Source organism: Panicum virgatum, chromosome 1N (assembly GCF_016808335.1).
Source record: "Panicum virgatum strain AP13 chromosome 1N, P.virgatum_v5, whole genome shotgun sequence".
Classification (NCBI taxonomy): Eukaryota; Viridiplantae; Streptophyta; class Magnoliopsida; order Poales; family Poaceae; genus Panicum; species Panicum virgatum.
The window spans coordinates 63,331,876-63,352,595 of record NC_053145.1 but is presented as its reverse complement, the minus strand read 5'-3'; the positions used below and the strand labels follow the sequence as shown (position 1 = coordinate 63,352,595).

General features: G+C 45.0%; 3 protein-coding genes and 1 long non-coding RNA gene across 4 annotated transcripts; all 4 read left to right on the top strand.

The window, feature by feature from the left end:
- Window positions 1-950: 950 nt before the first annotated feature.
- Window positions 951-2,279, top strand: LOC120653762 (protein BIG GRAIN 1-like). Its single transcript, XM_039931437.1, has 2 exons — window positions 951-1,807; window positions 2,267-2,279. Exons 1-2 carry the CDS (start codon window positions 951-953, stop codon window positions 2,277-2,279), a joined length of 870 nt encoding a protein of 289 aa, XP_039787371.1.
- A 653-nt stretch (window positions 2,280-2,932) lies between these two features.
- Window positions 2,933-8,670, top strand: LOC120653761 (serine/threonine-protein phosphatase 7 long form homolog). The gene is made up of 8 exons (XM_039931435.1): window positions 2,933-2,989; window positions 6,571-6,730; window positions 6,810-7,194; window positions 7,271-7,684; window positions 7,769-8,067; window positions 8,151-8,409; window positions 8,481-8,589; window positions 8,651-8,670. Exons 2-8 carry the CDS (start codon window positions 6,573-6,575, stop codon window positions 8,668-8,670), a joined length of 1,644 nt encoding a protein of 547 aa, XP_039787369.1. The 5' UTR covers window positions 2,933-2,989; window positions 6,571-6,572.
- An 18-nt stretch (window positions 8,671-8,688) lies between these two features.
- LOC120654251 lies at window positions 8,689-9,354 on the top strand. The gene is made up of 3 exons (XR_005667036.1): window positions 8,689-8,814; window positions 8,900-8,980; window positions 9,062-9,354. It is a non-coding gene; the product is annotated as an uncharacterized LOC120654251 (long non-coding RNA).
- A 6,518-nt stretch (window positions 9,355-15,872) lies between these two features.
- On the top strand, window positions 15,873-20,152 carry LOC120657354 (nuclear transcription factor Y subunit A-4-like). The gene is made up of 5 exons (XM_039935655.1): window positions 15,873-16,019; window positions 17,813-17,919; window positions 18,054-18,137; window positions 19,085-19,255; window positions 19,376-20,152. Exons 1-5 carry the CDS (start codon window positions 15,980-15,982, stop codon window positions 19,775-19,777), a joined length of 804 nt encoding a protein of 267 aa, XP_039791589.1. The 5' UTR covers window positions 15,873-15,979; the 3' UTR covers window positions 19,778-20,152.
- The last annotated feature ends 568 nt before the right edge of the window (window positions 20,153-20,720 follow it).

Sequence of the window (20,720 nt, the reverse complement as noted above, 5' to 3'; positions counted from 1 at the left end):
TGCTCAGAAAAGAGGCTGGACAAGACATAGATCATGGCGAGGTGATGATCGCAAGTAGTGCTTCCTAGATAGGTTCACTGGTTCTCTGTCTTTCCCTGTAAGATCTGCACTTTTTTATGGCTTTTGTAAGAATCAGGCTTCTAATCTAACTAATAAAAAGGCTCTATCTCGTCTAACAGCACTCTCTTAGTCTCTTTAGTCTTTTATGCCCGGGTATTGGGCTGCACAATCATGAACCGGAGTTAGAGAAAGGGAGCGCATCATTCGGATGTCTTGCAAGCAAAGCCATCCGTCCATTGCACCGGTACGTCGCAGAAATGGCTTTTCTTTGGCCCGGGAAACAGCTTTGGCGACACCTGGGATCTGGCATTCATATCACGCGGCACATTGGCCATCCTCTCTCACATTACCTCTGATGTACCTGTACAATTCTCAGCTTTCTCATTTTTACTATAATCTTAGACTACCAATTAGTCGACAGTGCTTGTTTGCTGCCATCCGGAGATGGATTGCATTGTAGTTGCTGGTTCCATCGTCACCTCGTTGCTTGACTGATCAATCTCTGGATCACACACACTATCAGAGGCTGCGAGGTCGTAGTACAGTCAGTGACTCACACTCTGCTTTCGTCGCCCCCATCAGCGGCGCAGAAAGCTCCCCCAACAAACTCCATCGTGGGGGGAGAATCAGAGAAAAGTAATCGGAAACTCGACTGCGGACGGCGTCACCCACCTCCATCACCGCCTGTTGTGTCTTCGTGTATGCGCCGCATTTTCCAAACCCCTGAGATCGTTCACCCCCGCACGAACGCGCCACCACCAAACCATCCTCCCCCGATCGAGTTCCCTCCTTCCTCCCGGCAAGTCCACTTGACCACCACCGTCCTCCTCTCCACGAGCACCGGCTGCAGAGTGCAGACAGCTCCGGCTGCCGGCGCGCCCGTGGCCACCATGTCTCCTCCACACGAGAGCGCCCGCGCCCCGCCGCCTCGGCCCCGCCGGGGGCACCAGCCGTCCTTCTCCGCCGCGCTCCTCGACGCCATCTACCACTCACTCGAGGCCGACGGCGAGGAGCGCTCGTCCACGGAGACGCGCCTCGCGCCGGCGTCCCCAGCGCCGCGGACGCCGGTTTCAAGCCGTCACCATCGCACTGCGGCAGCCGTATCATCGCCCGCCCGTTCCTCGGTCCGGTCTCCGCGGCTGCAGAGGCCGCCGCGGACGTGTCGTGTCCGGCCGGACCCGCAGCCAAACGCGATCGTCCTGCCGCCGCCGCTGCCGCCGCCACATGAGCCTAGGGGGGACCGTGCGGAGAAGAAGAAGAAGGTCAGGAGGAGCAAGAAGGCGACGAAGACGAAGGCGGCGCCATTCGCGTGCCTTCTGAACGCCCTGCTCTGCAACAGGAGGCCGGCCAGGTCCAGGTCGGTCGAGCACACGCCGCGGGCGACGGCAGCTGCGTTCGCTGCGGCGCCGCAGCCGGCGTCCGCGAGGTCGATCCTCTCGTCGCGCGCGTCCCGGCGGGAGTCCGCGGCGACGGGAGGGGTCCTGACCCCGGCGCGGCGCGCGGTGAGGTTCTCGCCCGTGGCCGTGGTTGTGGACGACGAGCGCGGCGACGGAGTGGTCGGGACCGCGACGAGGCTGCGGGACGCCGCGGAGATGGAGACGATGGTGCAGGCGAAGGAGTCCGCGGCGGAGACGGAAAGGAGGGTGGAGGAGCTGCTGCGCGAGCTCGGCGTGGCCGAGGAGCGGGAGAGGGCCAAGGAGAGCAGCGAGTCGAGCTCCGACCTCTTCGAGCTCGAGAGCTTGCCGGCGTTCGAAGACGCCGAGCCGCCGCGCCCCCGAGCTTCCGCCGGCGCCGGGCTTCTGACGCGGCCGCGGCCCCGCGTCGTATGAGATAGTTCAGCTATCGTAGATTCGTAGCTGTAATAATGTATGACGATGAACTGCCTGTTCCGGACCTTGTGGTAGTTCTTGTGATCACAATGCAAAGCTGTGCGCTTTTTTTTTTATTTTGTTATGCTGATGGTTTAGCCACTGTATATCTCTCTTGATGACAATGGCTGGCGACGGCAATGACTTGACTGACAAAACAGGCCATTAGCTCGCAACAAAACCCCAAAACTGCATCCGAACGCTTACATTCAAAACGATACTTTACATTTGTCTGTTTCTACTCGCGCAATGTTACATTGAGCAGTCGGCAGTCGCACTTGTCCTTTTTTTTTCCCTTTCGTGAAGATGAACTGCGTTTAATTTGTTTTGTTGATCAGGAACGTCGATTAAAGATAGAAGCAGCAGTCTCACACTCCCTCTGTTTTCGATTCTAGTGCAAGCGTTTGGTTCTAGGATACGGGCCATCCATCAAGCGGGGCACGCACGCACATAAGCTATCTGGACCATATTTAGCGAGAGCGATCCCGGCCCAGCCCACAAAGAGCACATATTGAGCCCACCTAACAGACATGTTAGTGGCCCAGCAATCCCCATGAACCCGAGGCCCCCAACCGGGCCGGGCTCTCCCCCACGATCGGCGCGTCGACCGCGTTGCAAAACTGAGAGTTTTTTTTAATTTTATATTTTTTTTTCGATTTATCAAAAATATATGTCTTGTTTTTTTATTTTCAAAAATGTCACCCAGCCGCCGGTTGAAACCGCCGGTAGGATCGTTCCGTGCTGGGCCGTGGTGGGCCGAGCCTTACCGCCGGTTGAAACGGCGGTAGGTGGAACCTACCGCCGGATGATCCGGCGGTAAGCACCTACCGCCGGTTCAACCGGCGGTAAGGTCCAGCCCTTTAAACCGCACGCGCCCATCCCCCAGCGCCGCCGCCTGCTCGCTCCGCCCGCGCCGCCTGTGCCGCCGCCCGCCCGCTTCGCCCGCGACGCCGCCCGCCCGCGCGCTGCCCCGCCCGCCCCCCGCGCGGCTCCCGCACGCGCGCCGGGCGCTCGCAGCGCTCTCCCGGCCGCCTGCCGCCGCACCGAGACGGCGCGCGCAGGTACATTTTAAATTTTAATTTTATTAATAATAGTTTGTAGATTAGAATTAGAAATATTAGTGTTTTTGAATATAGTTTTTTGTGTAGATTAGAATTAGAATTAGAAATAGTTTTTAGCGTGTAATTATTTGAGTATAGTTTCATGTGTAGAAATTATTTTTTTATATGTAGAAATATTAGTGTTTCGAAAATAAATTATTACGATATAAAATCGTAGAGCATGTAATTGAAAATATTAGTTTACATACGAATATAATTGAAAATATTAATGAGTTCAAACAGACATATTTGTCGCATAAAGATAGTATTAATTAATATTATATTACAGAAAAATAGAAATTGTTGTCAATAATAAAAATTGTAAAGAAATAATTAAGATATATGCAAAAATAGCAGAATTATTTTTTAGCGTTGATTAAATTCTAAGGAAGAGTAATTATTGTCGTAAATATTGACAGGCATGTCAGATGATTTGTATTTTCAAGTGTTCTATGGGTCAGGAGAAGTTAGATATGGTCCTGAAGGGGTAGATTTTTCAGAGTTTAGCTCGATCACAAAAAAAATACCCCGAGCTAGAGAGAGGACTTGGATTTCAATATCCAATTGGCTATTTAAAGCTTTCGGTCTTAGTCGAGATGAACATGAGATCTCTGTCATTTCAGTGGTTAGTCGAAGGGAACCAGTATTTTGGGAGCTATTGCCGCTTGAAGGGACGCAAAATTGGTGGAATTATGTCAATATAAGTAGTAGCCGAGGCTTACCGCTTGTGTTGTTTGTTCAAGCATTCGAGAAGATTAGTTTTAGAACTGAAGCGGGCGGGGATCATGAAGGCCAGGGAGATATAGTTTCCGAAGAAACTGAGACGATGCATGAATCTCATGAAGAAGATGGTGAACTTGAGATTTTAGAAGATGATAGACATGCTGCACACGAACCTCGTCAAGCAACTGGTCAGGCTGATGAAGGGGAAAACATTCCAGAGATAGTTGAAGAGTTTCAGAGGGAGGGTGAAGAACATCACAATGCAATGAATGATGACTCCTCGGATGATGATGATGATGACGACGAAGATTATCATGTCCCACACAAATTGGTCCGGTTATGAATTTTCAAAATTAAGTGTAAATGAAGGTGAAGCGGTGTCTTGGGAGTACAGGCAAAATGAGGTATGCATCGGTTCGGTGTATGCTAACAGTGACAACATGAAGGAAGCTATAAAACGTTGGTCGACTCTCTCTTTGCAAAGACAGTTCAAAGTTCTCAAGAGCAGTCCGAGAACATATGACGTGCGTTGTGTGAGAAGCGAATGTTCTTTCAGGGTGTATGCTTCTATGGGCAAGTGGCAGGATTTCTGGGAGGTTAAAAAAATTGTGGAGCACACATGCCTGCTTGAGCAATTAGAACCACAGCACCGCAACCTCAGTGCAGGTTTCATAGCTAACTACATGTACCCTTTGATCGTGGACAATCCTAGTTATGAACCTAAGTCAATCATTTGTGCTGTTGAGGAGGAGTTTAAATATAAAATTAGCTACAACAAAGCTTACAGAGCGAAACAGAAAGCGCTGCAGATGAGGTGGGGGACGTATGAAGCTTCGTATCACAATATACCGGCATTGTTGCACACTATTTGTCTTAGAAATCCTGGTAGCTACTACGACTTGAAAACGTATCCATGTGCCCAGAAGTCTGGAAAGCAGGTACTCCAACGGTCGTTCTTGGCCTTGGGCGCTTGCATTGAGGCGTTTCCGCACTGCCGGCCAGTCATTTGTATAGATGGGACATTTTTGACAGGAAGGTATAAAGGCACAATCCTCACAGCTGTTGCAGCTGATGGTAACAGACAATTGTTGCCTTTGGCAATTGCCTTTGTGGAGAAAGAATCAGGGGATACTTGGTATTGGTTTTTGCAGAGGGTGAAGCAGATGATTGTCAAAGATGTAGAGAACGTGTGTTTGATTCATGATCGGCACAAGGGTATATTACAAGCAATCGATGACATACAGAATGGTTCTACTGAGCGTAGTAGGACTGCACTTTGGCCGGACCTAAAGAGTAGGTGGTGCATGAGGCATATGGGGGCAAACTTTCATACCCAGTTCAAGAACAAAATCCTTATGAAGCTATTCAAGCAGTTATGCAGCCAGAATCAGGAAAGGAAATTCAACTTCCTATGGAAAAAATTGGATGAGCTAACAAAAAAGCAAACGGCGGAGCTAGCGAAGAGATCTGTCAATACAGAGGACGACGACCAGGTCTCGCTTGAAGATGTGGGCTTGGACGGTCCGAATGTCAGGCGCAAAAGGAGAAAGGCAATTAAGACATTCTCTGAGTGGATTGAGCACGAACCAAAAGAGAAATGGGATTTACTGTTTGATGAAGGAGGTGCTAGGTACGGTTTAATGACTACGAACCTAGCCGAGGTATACAATTGGGTGCTGCGTGGTGTAAGATCATTGCCACTTGTTGGGATCGTGGAGTTCTTCTTGTATCGCACTTACGAGTACTTCAGGGACCGTTACGCTGTGGCACAGAAAGATATGGTTGATAATCGTAAAGTTTACGGATACAAGGTTACGGAGCATATGGAGGAAGCTTTCAAAAAGGCCCGTTTACATCGGGTGACTCCAGTTGGCTCTATGGAACGTCGGTACGAGGTGATGTGTAGGGACAAAGGCCGAATGGGGGGGGCGGCGTGAGAAGCATGTGCAGGAGTGTGTTCTCCGTCCTGATGCTTGTATTTGCTAATGTCATAAGCCAAAGCTGCTGCACCTGCCGTGCACACATGTCATTGCTGCCTGTTTTGAAGATGGTGGATTACAGGCTCGTATGTATGTCTCAAATTACTTCATGAAGGAAACTATTTGGATGACTTGGAGACACGAGATATATGAGTTTCGCATCCTTGGAGACTTCATAACTGATTCTGGACACAATGCAACTTACATTCCAGATCCAGATCCAGAAATGTTTCAAGGGGTGGGCCGACGCAAGAAGAAACGCATTAGAAATAACATGGATCGATCGGAGGCTGGTCGAGATGTCCGCCTCTGCTCGAAGTGCCATGAGACGGGTCATACGTACAAGTATTGTACGGCATTGAGTTATGGTGGCCGCACAGATGGAGCGGGCCCATCTGAAGCTGCTCCAAATCCGGCACCGCAGGCAACGGGTCGTCGTGGCCGCCGTCCTAACAACGATGGCCTTATGTGATCGATGACGATTATCATTTGTGTCATTCGCTATTCAATCATGTTCGATGTTAAATTATGTAATATTACGAACTAATATGTCGTAAACTGATTTCGTCTTGGCGTACGAATATTTGTTGTAATATGTGCCCCAAATATATGTTCAACTTTATTGCTGTAATTGGAATTTGAAGTTATATGATATGTAATTTGTTGTGCATCATTTATAAGTTTATTACGTTATGTTTTATTTAGTATTTTATTAAAAATTTGTTGTATTACTTAATTTATGTTCTGAAATTTTATTTAGTATTTTTTTATGTTAATGTTATTATGCTTAATATTGTTATTTATGTTCTGAAATTATTTGTAATAAATCTCATTATACAGGTATGGCGCACGAGGAAGGAGCTACCCCTGAGTTGCTAGATGCTCTCGTCGACAAGCGCCACCGGTCGTACATGTCTGCGGTCCGTGGCATCAGCTTAGGGACGTTTCGGGCTCGTGTGCCCATGTCGACGATGCCGATACACCGTCGCTGGGTTCCTAGGTACAGATTACATTTGTCACATATTTTAGTTGTTTCCTTAACCGTTTGTTCTAACTTGATTTTCATTTTCGCGATGCAGGTTACGCGCTTCAGGTCTTCTCCCGATTGCGCGACTTGTGGAGGGAGATATGGCCGACCCTGCACGTCGACCTAGGGACAGGGCTCCACGGTTCCAGTTCGACATGTCCCTCCTCGCGGCACTTCTCGACCGTTGGCGTCCGGAGACGCACACGTTTCACCTCCCGGTTGGTGAGATGACCCCTACTCTTCAGGACGTGGCGATGCTTCTAGGCTTGCCGTGTGCTGGACGAGCTGTGGGTGCAGAGGACGTGGGACTCTCGTGGCGCGACGACCTTTTGGCTCGGTTCGCCGGGGTTCAGCGCAACGAGCTAGCGTTGCCGTACCGGCCCTTGCCTGCGAACCACGCACACGGACCGACAAAGAGGTGGCTTCTACAGTTCAGTGTGAGTACATAAATGTTGATTCTTTCCGTACTTATATTTATACGTATTTGCATTGACGACTCGTACCATTTTGAAGGCGGACTACATGAGGGCAGACGCAGATGACTTTACGGTTGCCAGGCACTTCGAGGCCTACTTACTGTGGCTGTTCGGCTGGGTCATGTTCTGCAGCTCGCAGGGTGACTCGTGCCCCAAACAGCTCATTCCTTTGGCGAGGTCGATAGCTGACGCTCCACTTCACGAGATGCCACAGTTCAGCTGGGGTTCTGCTGTTTTGGCTGCGAGTTACAGGGGTCTTTGCACGGGCGTGACGAAGGTCTCAGCAGAGGAGCCCATTTTTGTTGGGTGTCCTCTACTGTTACAGCTCTGGTCTTACGAGCGCTTTCCCGTCGGTAGGCCAGAGATGGACTTCGAGCCGTACGTCCAGCTGTCCGCAGACCACGACGACATCGACAGACCTACGATGGGTTCGTTGTGGTGCCTCAGGAGGGTACGTTACATCGTTTGTTTTACTTATTGTTACATGCGTGCACAAATGTACGATTTAGCGGTTAACTTTTTTTTCATTGTGCAGCCTTCTTGGGTCGGCGTGCAGACGAGGAAGTCGTACCACGACTTCGTTGGTCAGTTTGACGCTCTTGTGGACACGGACGTGAGGTGGACTCCGTACACTGCAGCCGACATTTACGCCCGGGCACCGAGCGGTCTGTCGTCCTTATGCCTGCGAGATCACGAGTACTGGATGACGAGGAAGCCGATCCTTTACGACATCCACGTCGAGGAGTACCACGTTCACCGGGTTATGAGGCAGTTCGGTCTCTACCAGCAGACCCCGGTACCGATTGTGCACTCAGTGGAGGCCCACGTCCACAGGTACCGAATAAATAGTTTTGTTAATAATTAATCATTTTTTAACCTACCATTTAGCATTGAATCGCTCAAGCTTTCTATTATAGGTGGACACGGCAGGGTCAGCCACCAGGCTCGCGGTGGGCCGACAAGGTCCGTCCTTACGTCGACTCTTGGGCCGCGGCCCTCGACGACGTCGTTTTCGAGGATCGGCCGCACAGCAACGAGGCGTTCGCGGACTACCTACGGTGGTACCTGCCGAGGACGCGCACACGTGTCGTGCACGTTCCACCAGAGGGTCCGATCGAGGCCGCAAGGGTGTCGGAGACGTACCCCGTAGTTCGAGATCAGAACTTCGCCATAGCGGTACGTTTCTCTGATTGAATTTGCAGTACAAAAAACTGGTTGCATATGATGTTACTACTTTCTCGGTACAGTACGATGTCATACGAGCGATTGAGTCCGAGGCTTCGTCGAGTATGGGCCAGTACCATGACATGACGCCCGCCCGGCACCAGAGCACACTGCAGAAGATCGTCGATATGTGCAAGCGATTCCGACGAGCCGTGACCTGTCGTGAGGACGACACCTTCCTCCCACCTCGCAGTTTGGGGCCGGTTCCTGTGACCGGTCCATCATCACGATGGTCTGCACCCGCGGCACAGTCAGGTCCACCGCCACCGCCACCGCCACCTGAAACGATGACGACACTTTCGGGTTCTGCAGTTCGGCCCACGTACGTGCCGCGACCGGCACATTTGTACTCGGCAGGTAAATCGTACTCTAACCTCGTGTCACTTACAATACCGTATCATGTAAAACTTTATTTATTAACTTGTACTTCTTATTCGTGTAGCGCCCGGCTCGTCGCTGTTTCCGTCGATGGATCCCTACGGCGCTGGATCTTCGTCTCTTCGTCGTCCAATACACGATTTAGGTACGTCTAAGACCAGTTGTTAATTTGCGGTAACAAGTGCATTTTTAATTGAATATTGATGGATTGAAGTTTGTGAATCAGAGTACCGGTAGGTGGGAGGGACAGACGACGATGAGGAGATTCAGGAGGTAGACGACCTCGCGCAGATGGAGTGGGTGAACACGTTCTTCTCTTCTGCACCGACGCAGGAGGTCGTCGGCACTTCACAGCTGGGGGGTGCCCCACTCGCGACGCAGGACTACAGTCAGGTGGAACAGACGCCTGTTCCTGAGCAGGGTCGTCGGTCCACTCGCCAGACCATCCCGCCGGAGCCACTGACGTACTCACAGCACCACACTAGGGCGGGCCAGGCTGCAGAGCGACGTGGCAGGAGGAGAGGGAAATGGAGGCTAATTTAGGACCTTCTCTTAACGATCCCAATAGATGTATTACAGATTGCAAGGTATGGCCGAAAGGTGTAGAGCCACCCGATTGCTATTGCCAAATGCGTTGTGTTCCGAACATATCTCGTGATTACGAGACTTTTGGCTAGAGGTATTGGTGTTGCGAGAATATCGAGGAAGTCCAAAAAAGAGGTGCAACATCACAGGTATAGATTAATTTGTAAATATGCTTTTATTATTTTTATTAACTTTGAATCGTTTCTTGCTTGTAAAAGTACGCTGGTGATGACACGCATACTCATTGGTGTCATTTTCATGAGTGGATTGACACGTGGATCACTCATCGTGATCAGCAATATATGGAGTGGTTAAAGAAGGTGAATGAAGATTTACGCAAAGGCGAGCGTGCAAAACCAGACATCGCGGGACGTGATAACGGTACTGCCCGTGAATGATTGATGTTGTACTGCTCCGTCTGAATAAATAATGTAACGTTTGTTCGAATTACCTAAGACATGTTAGTTTTAGTATTGGACCTCGTTACCGTAGTTTGCAACAGGTCCTGACATGCCATGTCATGTGTTCTGTGCGTTGAATTGTGTGGACCACTATTTAATTTGTGTTCAATGTTTGAACGGTTATTGTTTTTATTGTGTGTACTGGCCAATATATGCCAATGGAGTTGTCATCACGTCGGTCTGAAAAGTTTATTTGTAGGGCAATGCTTCTGAATAATTTAGTTGCAGCTAGTACAAATTACACAATGTCGATAAATTTGACATTGAAATTACAATAACAATTGCACTGGCATGTACATGGAACACGCTAACGTCGTGCTCCATCTAGACCTAACATGCCTTAGGGAATATGAAATTCGAACATTACATGATATTCATCTACTGAGTGCACCGAGGATACTTCCCCTTCCTAATAGCCTCGGGTCCCGCCTCCTTCGCACGGCGGGCCCTCTCTCGCTTCCTCTCCCTATCAGCTTCACGCTCCTCCGCCTGCCGACGTTCCACTTCTGCGAACCTCTTCTCGATCTCTTCTTTATCTTTCTTGCGCTTCTCCTCCATTTTTTCCTCTTGCAGCATTCGCTGCCACCTTCCCGCAGCCCACCTTGCTTGGCGCTCAACGTGTTCCTTAGCTTCGGTCGATTGCTCCGTGTCCAGCCACTGTATGAAATCACAAAGAGGTGGTGGACTCTATTTCCAAGCCGAGTTAGAATTAACATACTGAACTCCGAACACGCAAACTAGATAGTGCGAGGTGATACCTTCGCTTTGTCCTTGCCGTAGCGCTTTGGCGGATCGAACTCGTAGTTCTCACACATGAAGAACCTCCTGCCGAAGTCATCGCCCAAAACTTTGGACTCCATCAGCTTGCACAACGAACCGCAGAAGCACATTGGAACCTGCACTCCTTGAGGCACAGGTTCTCTAATTTTGTTCCACGGAATGTAGGTAGAACCAGAGGAAGACATGGTGGCCGTGCGTGGATGGCTAAAGACTCCGTATGAGATGGCTACTGACTTCATATGAGATGGGGCGATGTTTTATTTATAGATGGAGCTATTTGGTCTATAGGCATGGTTCACGCATGTCTATCGCCATTTGAAACGGCGGTAAGTACTCTCATATTTTTAATTATAGTGGGGGTGCAGAAGAATCTGATGCAAGGTGACAATACATCGAAATGGTAATTGAAACTCATGAATATCTCATGACAAAAAATTGTCACAGACTATTAGAGTTAAATCTAATTTGTATAAATTTTTAAAAAATATTTCCCTAATCTCCGCTATCTCTATTATTTTCTGAAATATCTCTAAATGTAAAGATAATAATTACAATTCAGGTAGTCTTTAAAATAATTATACATTTATTTATAGCAGTGAAAACTTATAAAATAATTAAAAATAAAAAATTATAGCAGTGAAAGCTTATAAAACAATTAAAAAAATTTATGGGAGCCGACTATAGCCGGGCTACAGCGCGGCGGTAGCACTTACCGCCGGATCGCTTGGCGGTAAGGAGCTACCGCCGTTAGAACCGGCGGTATCTTCCATGGGCCGTGGGCCAAGGATCTTACCGCCGGATGAACCGACGGTAACTCCTTACTGCCAAACCAACCGGCGGCAGGGTGACATTTTTGAAAAAAAAATATAGCCACATATATTTTTGATAAATCGTCGAAAAAAATATAAAAATAAAAAAAATTCCAAAACTGACGGAAGCAAAACTGCAACTGCAAATCTGACTGCTAGTTTCCCTGGGACAACCATGATCCATTGGCGCTGTTCTGTAGGGGCCTGAGCCTTGGTTATGCCGACTAAATGGCTTCAAGAATAGCAGCAGCAGCCTATGCCGTCAAGCTTTGTCTGGTCCCTAGTCCAAAAAAAAAAAGAAGCTTTGTCTGGCCCTATCATCGATGGGTTGCTTTCCGCCTGTCTGTTCAGTGGTGAATATACCTTGGCTATCTTTCACAGAATACTGAAAGGATCCCATATTCCCGTCGGCACCGCTTCCTTTAAAGAACAGGAATGTTCACCAATCACCCACTTCGGTTATTCGTATCGTATCCGTGTACAAGTAAGTACCCCACTGAGGTTCTGCACATGTACAGACCACTCTTTATTCAGAAGTGGAAACGAGCTCAACTTCTGTTGTTCCACTCTTTCCCCGGCGAATCCTGAGAAAACAAACCTTGAAAAAGGCTTGTTCCAGGGGACAGTTGAAGCTTTGTATCGAAGGTACAAAGCACAAACATAATTCCTGATAGGCCAACTAGTACGCATGCCATTGCACTTGCTCGTCCTCTGGAAGCTCGAACATCCCCTATCAATCTATCATGGCTTTGTACTGTACCGAGTGCTGACTATTCTTCCATGGAGAAAGGCACGGCTGCCTGCCCAGATCTCGCTGCCATTGGACTGCATCATGAAAGCAAAAGTAGCAAGGAACCTTTTGGCAGAAATAGCAAGCGCTGGGGAAAATAATGCTACTTTGGGAACCCTGTGGTAGGCACGCATGGGCATGGACATGGAGCCCCCAAAGTGGATAGCATCATCGCTACATGCAGATGTAGCAGGGCTTTTCTGTGTGCTTCGGTGGTCCGGCGACGCCTGATTCGGCATTGTAATTTGTAAATTGCACAGGGTTCTGGTTCTCCATCAGTCCATTGCGGCAGAGCAAGCTGCTGCTTTGTCCGAATTCTTTCTCATGGGGAGGAGGGGGACCCTTCCTCGTAAGCTGCTAGTCTGCTATTATTACTAGTAAGCTTCAGATTCTGAAACATAGAGTACATCTGTAAGCTTCATATGCTGATGAACATAGAGTACATCTGTTTTAATGGTGGTGCTTTGGGCAGTAAGGCATTGACACTGCACTGCAATGGGAAGAAGATTCTTGGTATCCTTGCAGGACTGCCGATGATGCACGCTAACAGCAATGACTTTGTTGTTTCTGTGAAGCCGACCTGAGTCTCAGAGAAACTAAATTCTGTCACCTAGCAGATTTCGAGCTATAGGTGAACTAAGGGTCAAAATCTTTTGTCTGCTTGTCGGGACAGGCAAAAACAATAAACACTTTTAAAAAAGGGTACATAATGACTAAAATGCAGCCGTTGTTTCGAACTGAATAAGATTCAATCCGTTTAATACTCTTGGAGCAATCTCTCTGCTTAGTGCCAGAAAATGTTGGCTTAGTTTCTTGAAGGTGTTCAGAACATGCGTGCGCACACTCAACTATCTGCATAGTGCATATATATGAATGTCTGTGTATGTAGCAGTGTATTTTTTTTCCAAAAGGAAAAGCTACACTATACAGTTAATAATCAAAATTCACACCGTCATGGTCGAGCCTGTGGGTGCCCGGAAGCCAGACTCCATTTCATTATTATCTTTACCGAACGTTGCTGTTAGACAGCAACCCCTGGAATAAACTACTGGGACATCGAACCACCAGCCCCACTCCCAGCTCTATGGACCATCGGATGCTTGCCCCAACAAACCTCGGTGACCTCGGGGGACGATGGGCCACGGCCCTGACGTTGTATATTGGAAAATTTGGTGCTCACGATGTTTTGTACCATTTTCCTTTTTTTAATTACATTGATGTGCCATGTTAACCGTAGCCCTTGCTATGGGTACATCAACTTGAGAGCTATTCTCTTTTCTTTTGCCGTTTGAAGTCTTGTGGTCGGCCAACTGTTTTTCTCTTTATTTACTTGATTATTACTACGAACAATTCAACATGATTCAAAATTGCAGCGTAGCTAGAACTTAGTTATCAGGATCGGACCGGTTCAACTTAGTTATTAGGATCAGACCGGAGGTTGAACCGGCAGTGTCATCATTTCACGATTCAACTGAACGAGCGGGTCAATATTTTCAATCTATCACAAGCATCAATGAGCTCTAGTGGTAGCACAGCAGCACTGCTAGCAGCAGGTCTCAGGTTTGACTCCTAGGCAATTTTACCCATGCACTGGCCTCGGTCCAGTGGTCGAACCGCAGTTTAGAAGTCAGTTTTTTCACAAAACCGGACAATCTAAACGATATTCACACAATACAAAGAAATGGAAAAAGACAAATAAAAGTGTTTCTCTATCTGGTTTTGCAACTACTTTTATGAGAATATTCACATGCCAAAAATCAGGATGGTAAAAGTGGATTATATGAGCATCCTCTTCTTGAAAACGTATGCCAAAAGTTTTCAAAAGTGGTCACGATAAAACTGCATTATACCATCAAATTGCGCTATTACATTTTATTATTCTCACCATGAATAAATATCTGTTACTACTTTGACAAATCTGGCTAATACAATAACTATATCCGATTATATAATTTGTTTGTCATGTATAGCAACAACTACCTCATAGTGCATCTATAATAACGATACAAAATGGTCCTCTCTATTGATAAAACAAACAACACTCAAGGGCTTTTTTTTTTGAAGTAAAACACTCATCAACAAATAACTCATGTAAACAACCTACAATAGATATTGTTTTCTAGCCATGTCATCCGTCGATACTTTTATCTTTGTTTATTAGAAGAAATCATTACTACGACTAATTTAACATTATTTAAATCACAGTGTGACCGGGCATACATAATTTGCCTGCATTACATGCTCATTTTCATAAAAATATGCAAATATGATAGAAATTCAATTATAGTTGTTTTGGTTGCATAACAATTGGTATCATGGCAATGATGATATGGAATGGCTCTAAAAGTAAACTAGGAGCGTTGTATCCCTGAAGAAAAGTCGTCACGCCACTACTATATTATGCACATCAAGATACGTCATTACCATTGTGTTACTTTTTTTCACGAATAAATAATTGTTACCATAATTTATTGACGAGACCACGCGAGGTGGGTCATAATTATACCTCCTTGTATGATTTGTTCCTCGCTTATAGCGACATCTACTATTAATGAACAGAATCTAGATATAAATCGGTTCCTATCTTACTATTACTAATTAGAGGCTCCTTTGAAACCTCCACGTGAGGCCACCTAGGATACTAGGTGGGCACTCTAGAAAAATAGAGAAGTCCTATAAATTCTCACAAAAATAAGAAATATCTAGCCATCCATCTGACTACTCTAATCATAATAGTCATTGGATCTGTTATCTTTTCTAATAAATTACCCACATCTGCCATTATAAAAATAGACTAAAATAACCCCTTAACATGTATCTAATTTACTCACCTTTGCCATTATAAAAAATATAAAATAACCCCCTAATCTTCGTGTAAATTACCCACCTATGCCATTAAAACAATAATGCAAAACGGCCCTAAATTTATATATATAATATCCAATTATGTCATTATTAAAATTTAAAGTAAGCCCTAAATATGAATCTAAATTATATAGTTATAATAAAGTATTAAAGTATATCAATATAAAATTGTAACTTACTATTTCTATCATTATTATATTATTGCTTACATAAAAATACTATCCACGATAAATGTCACAATGCATTCATGTACGATGAAGAGATGAGAACACTAATTTATAAATAAATAGTTCAATTAACTATATATATCAAATACACATAGAAGTGTGGTGTAAAATGAAATCTATTGCAAATATTATGATAAATATATATTTTATATGTGTTAGAATATTTAATAGATGCGAGTGTGTGAAATAGATAATTATAGTTATTAATTGTATGATTTATTTTTAAAAATAACTCTAATTAGTCCGTGCGGGAGCACGGGTTGACATGCTAGTGTTAATAAATCTAACAACCACCCTTAAAAAACAGTTGCATCTTTTTGTTCCTGGTATAAGCCTGCAAGTCGCGCCTGCAAGACGGAAATACAACCTTTGCCTTCGGGAGCGAAACCACCTTTGCTGTCTAGTGTTTCCTGCTGCCCCCACTTGCCGTGGCAAAAAGTGGCACACACCGAATGTGGTCATGTGGGTATAGAAATTTGCAATAAAATAAAGATCTGTGGGGGCTGCTTGGAACAAGATGGGGATAAAAGAACGGAAATACAACCAGAGGAAGGGACGCACGGGGAGGTGGCAAGGCGCAGGCGCAGCTTTGCTCGGCGGACGCACCGAGGGAGGCGCGTGGGAGCCATGCTTCTCCCCTCTTCGTCTTCCTCTTCCGCTTCCAAAGGTTTCCAACTCTCTCTCCGCCATGAGACTAGTATGACTTGTATGAGTAACCTGCGTTGATCCGCCATGCATGCGTCCTTTGGACTGCAGCTGCTGTCTTGAACCGTGTTTCTTCCCCCGCATGCATTCTTGGTCCCCGAAACAGTGGATTAGATGTTCGCGTAGTTATTAAAATTTGTGGAACATTTTAGGATCTTGGTTGGGTTCTTCGGAGTTGGAGCTAGCATCTTCTTTTGATGTGGGATTATGTGTGCTAGCGGATTTGGTTGCATGTCCCTTGGACACACAGGTTGACTAGTCTTCTGGACTGTTGTGATATATGGCTGCTATTTGGATGTCACCGCGGTGGAGCATTTCTGACATGGGTGCAGCTAAACACGATGGCAGCCATGGTGTTTTTATTGCCTTCCTTGCCAGTAGCTAGCTTAATTGGAGTTGTTATGATGACTTGTAGTAGTCTTGTACGCCTTATGATCTATATGCATGCATGTTTATGTTATTAGGATTTGGGATCATATCACTGTATATACTTTTGTATAGTCTGTTAGAGAAGTTTTGTTATTACTTGGTAGTGACCTTTCCTATATGTGCTTATACAGTGCCAGTTATTTCTTTTGAAACGGGTTCTATGGATCACAACTTATGATATTTACTAGTCTTACGGCCTTCATCTTAATTTAGGTTTCGTTTGTTCTTTTCCCCTTCCCTCCTGTCTTTCCACAACGTACAGTTTTTAGCAGGTTTCCTTGTTATGAGCACATATACAATTTGTAGGTATTGAATTCTGAACTATAGTAGTTTTGTTTCTTGAAGCTTTGATTTGCCGTTCTTTTCCTTAAAGAACACATGATCGAGGTCAGGCCTGCTGAGGTGAAGCTAGCCAACAACTTAAATTAGTAATTCAGATATTTAGAATATATTTATATCATCCATCTTGTTATGTGCGCATTACTAAGCAGATCAAGCTTCCCAACTGTTATCTCATTATGCCATAGAAAATTTTAATCACAGATGAAAGAGATATTATGTTAAATGGAGCCTCGGCCCCATAGCTGTAAGGGAACCCAAACTTGGTCATGTTTGAGTCTTTCTCGAGTGACAATGCATGACGAACAAGGACCTTGGGGCATTGAATAAAAACATTTCGTGTATATGCATCATCTTGTTTTCCGAGGATAAGCTTATGGTGTGAGCCACATAATATTAATAAGCACATGACTCAAAATTGTCGTACGTAGTAGTAAGATGCATGTTCCCAGGCAAAATATATTTTCTTTTGCTCTTGCTGAGTTACTAACATGTTGTGGCATTCCCCTCCATGTCACAGATAAGTGTCAGTTTGTTTTTTTAACACAACACTATTTGTTTATTTTTTTCAACTTTCAAGGCAACTTTTCTCACATAATTTCGACATGTCCATTTTTAGTATTTATAAAGATATTGTTGGTGAGAAATTAAAGGAGTTTGACAACACACTCTACAACTGTACTTTCTTTTCACTGGAGGAGTAACTATTTTCTAGCTCTAGTATACTAGGAAAACTCTCCAAAATAGGCACAAGTGATGACTCTACAGATTATATATAGCACACTTCATGGAAATTAAATGAAACTAACAAGAGATCAGTTTTGATATTTACTCTGTCAGTATAAGAAATACCTAAGCAAGAGATACTGTATATTTTGGAGGATATTAGTACTTCTCTTTTGCTAGATTGATTTAGGATTCTTTGTTACATTCGAATTTCTTTTAGTAATTTACACTGTGTAACAATGCCTTCATTTCTTTTATCAGGTAACTCTTTGAGGAAAACAGCTATTGATAACATGAGATCAACTTTAAGTTTTGATAATAAGCAACCTGTATTTGCAAGTCAAGGCATTGACTACGGCCAGCCAATAGTAAGATCCATGCGATCCAAAACTTCATTTTTTTTCAACTCTAATAAAGTCGCCATCATAGTTTAAACAATTTTGAGAGTTCGCCCTATTGTGTACATGGGGCTGGGCATCTGATTTCTGTTTTCTGTACCCAGGCTTGCATTTCATACCCATACAATGATTCTGGCTCAGGAGGTGTTTGGGCAGCCTATGGGTCACGCGCCAGTGCTGCCACTGTGGTACACCCCTCTAATAAGTTATTGTACTAAAATCTCTCATGGATTTTGAGCTAAAGTGCTGATGGCGCATGCTAGCATTTCTACCTTACCGATTTTCCATTTCAAGCAGACACTGTTTGGGTTGATCCTTAGTTCCACGCATATGCATGCGTGAGCTATTATCAACTCAACATATATAATCCCTTCTGTGAGACATATTTATAGATTGCCCTTTTACTCCAAAAACACTGCCTCTCTGACAGGTATCGGTCATAACTGTAATCAGAAAACGTATGGCTACTAGTAATAAGAAGCTAGCCGAAGCTGTTTCTATTCTCCAGTGATGAATAGCTAGTGTCTAGAAGGCAAGGATAATATCACTTATTTTTTTGTCTATTTGCGCAGCTTTGGGCCAGATTTTGCATTTTTCCTCATGCAGATACATTGTTTCATAAATCTTTCTACTATTTAGCACAGAGAAAATTCCCAGAATCTATTAGTTCTATAGCTGGTTATATGAGAAGCTAAACTAGCTAGTTTTTTTTCCATAGTTGATGTTGATATCAGGGTTGAAAAGTGAAAATCATACTTGAGTGGATGCCATACCAATGCTCTGATAACTTGGTCCAGTACCGTTTTCAGAACAATGGGCATACCAATGCTTTCTGTGTCCTCAGGTATCAGCTTGCTGGCAACTCTCAGACACACAGAATTTTTTTTGAGGAAATCAGACACACACATATAGTACTACTTAGATGGTTGCAGCTGTTTGTACCTGTATAAATTGACCTGTGTTATTGACACATCGAATCTTTTCTCTAGGATTCCATTGTACTCATGTTAATCCACATATAGCACAGGGATATCCACATATTTTGAGGCACCTGTACATCAGATAGCTTACCTGATTTCTTTATAAAACAATATCAGTTTTGTGGGTCTGTCTGATCAGTTGTATATAAAAGCAGTTTCATCCCCAAATTGCTGGTGGGGGGACATCTGCAAGAATTCCCTTGCCTTTGGAATTAGCAGAGAATGAGCCCATATATGTGAATCCCAAACAATATCACGGTATACTTCGCAGAAGACAGTTCCGTGCTAAGTTAGAGGCTCAGAACAAGCTAGTCAAAGCGCGAAAGGTCCGTATTACTAGTCCCATAGTTACTTTGACCTGATTGTCTCATCCCTCCACTATTCTTGAAACTTTTTGTCAGTATCTCTTCCGCTTGGCCTAATATTGGATACAATCTCCATGGCAGCCTTACCTTCATGAGTCTCGGCATCTTCATGCAATGAAGAGGGCAAGAGGTTCGGGTGGACGATTCCTCAATACTAAACAGCTCCAGCAGCAGCCTCGCAATGCCTCCACCAGGTCCACCACAAATGGCACAAGCTCCTCAGGTTCAACTCATCTTCGGCTTGGTGGTGGCACAGCTAGAGATCAAACTATGTTGGCACCCAAAGCAATGCCCCCACAAGACAATAGCAAGAAAGCTGTTTCTTCAGCTCCTGGCTTGACCGTGACTCAAATGTTGCGCAGAGATGACACCTTCTTCCAGCACCCAAGTCATCATCTCAGCTTCTCTGGCCATTTTGGGCAGGCAAGTGCGCAAGCCGGCATGCATAACGGGACTCAACATAGGGTTCCAGTTATGAGATGACAGTAGGCAACCTTAGCTGGTGATCCAGGATTTTAGGGGTCCTCGTCCGGTGCGGTCTCGGTCTCTCAGGCAATTCATCCTTGGCTTAATCTCTGGTGTGTTAGAAGCTACCAAATGTATGATACCGTGTTGTGGTTTGCAGAGCCCATAAATAAGGGCTTGATGGTGAACACTGCTATTGTTGAATTGGTGTGTACGTGTTACAATAAACTCAGACGCTTTATGTTGATAGTTGTACGTTATGCTACACAATTTGCCCTTCTTTCAGTTAAAACAGTCTGATGTAGTATTAGTGGTACAGATTATGTCTTCAAGACCTGTCTAGCTGCTTGTCAGAAGAGCTTATAAGACTACTCCTGGCCCAATGCTTTGTGACATATTCCCTCCATCCTAAAATGTAAGATATTTTGCTTTGTCCTAAGTCGTAGCATAAGTTTGACCAAATTTATATAGAAGAATATTAGTACACCAAATAAGTAAATTATGAAAATATATTTCATAATGGATCTAATTATTATCATTTAGCATTCAAAATATTATTACTATTTTCTATAAACTTGGTCAAAGAGGCATGTTAAGAAGGCGTAATATGCATTTGGAAGATTACAGTTGAGTCTTTTGTGCAAGTACTGAGGATGAAACGATTGAACATTTGTTTTTGCACTGTCCTTTAATTTGCTCAAGAATGCTGGGGTTCTAATAACTTATTTGCCATCCTTCGTAGTCACCTTATGCAGCCTTCGGACACATGAAACAGCAGCTTGCAGCCTCGTCCTTTATGGAGGTCACCATCGTTTTAACTTGGAGCATCTGGACAACAAGGAACAGCCTCATATTCAATGTAATTCAGCCATCGACACAGATCATGAAGGCAGCTTTTACTTATGAATTTGCCGTGGTTATCCACAGAGCAAAACAGAAGTACTTCCCTGAAATTAAGATA

What these genes read in the sequence shown, in the direction of transcription:
- LOC120653761 (XM_039931435.1), top strand. Translation starts at nt 6,573, where the DNA reads ATGGCGCACGAGGAAGGAGCTACCCCTGAGTTGCTAGATGCTCTCGTC. An exon ending in GTGGAGGCCCACGTCCACAG is followed by an intron (nt 8,068 to 8,150) that starts GTACCGAATAAA and finishes TTTCTATTATAG; the next exon opens with GTGGACACGGCAGGGTCAGC. An exon ending in GCAGAAGATCGTCGATATGT is followed by an intron (nt 8,590 to 8,650) that starts GCAAGCGATTCC and finishes CCCACCTCGCAG; the next exon opens with TTTGGGGCCGGTTCCTGTGA.
- LOC120657354 (XM_039935655.1), top strand. Translation starts at nt 15,980, where the DNA reads ATGCTTCTCCCCTCTTCGTCTTCCTCTTCCGCTTCCAAAG. An exon ending in TTCCTCTTCCGCTTCCAAAG is followed by an intron (nt 16,020 to 17,812) that starts GTTTCCAACTCT and finishes TTCTTTTATCAG; the next exon opens with GTAACTCTTTGAGGAAAACA. An exon ending in TTGACTACGGCCAGCCAATA is followed by an intron (nt 17,920 to 18,053) that starts GTAAGATCCATG and finishes TTCTGTACCCAG; the next exon opens with GCTTGCATTTCATACCCATA.
- LOC120653762 (XM_039931437.1), top strand. Translation starts at nt 951, where the DNA reads ATGTCTCCTCCACACGAGAGCGCCCGCGCCCCGCCGCCTCGGCCCCGC.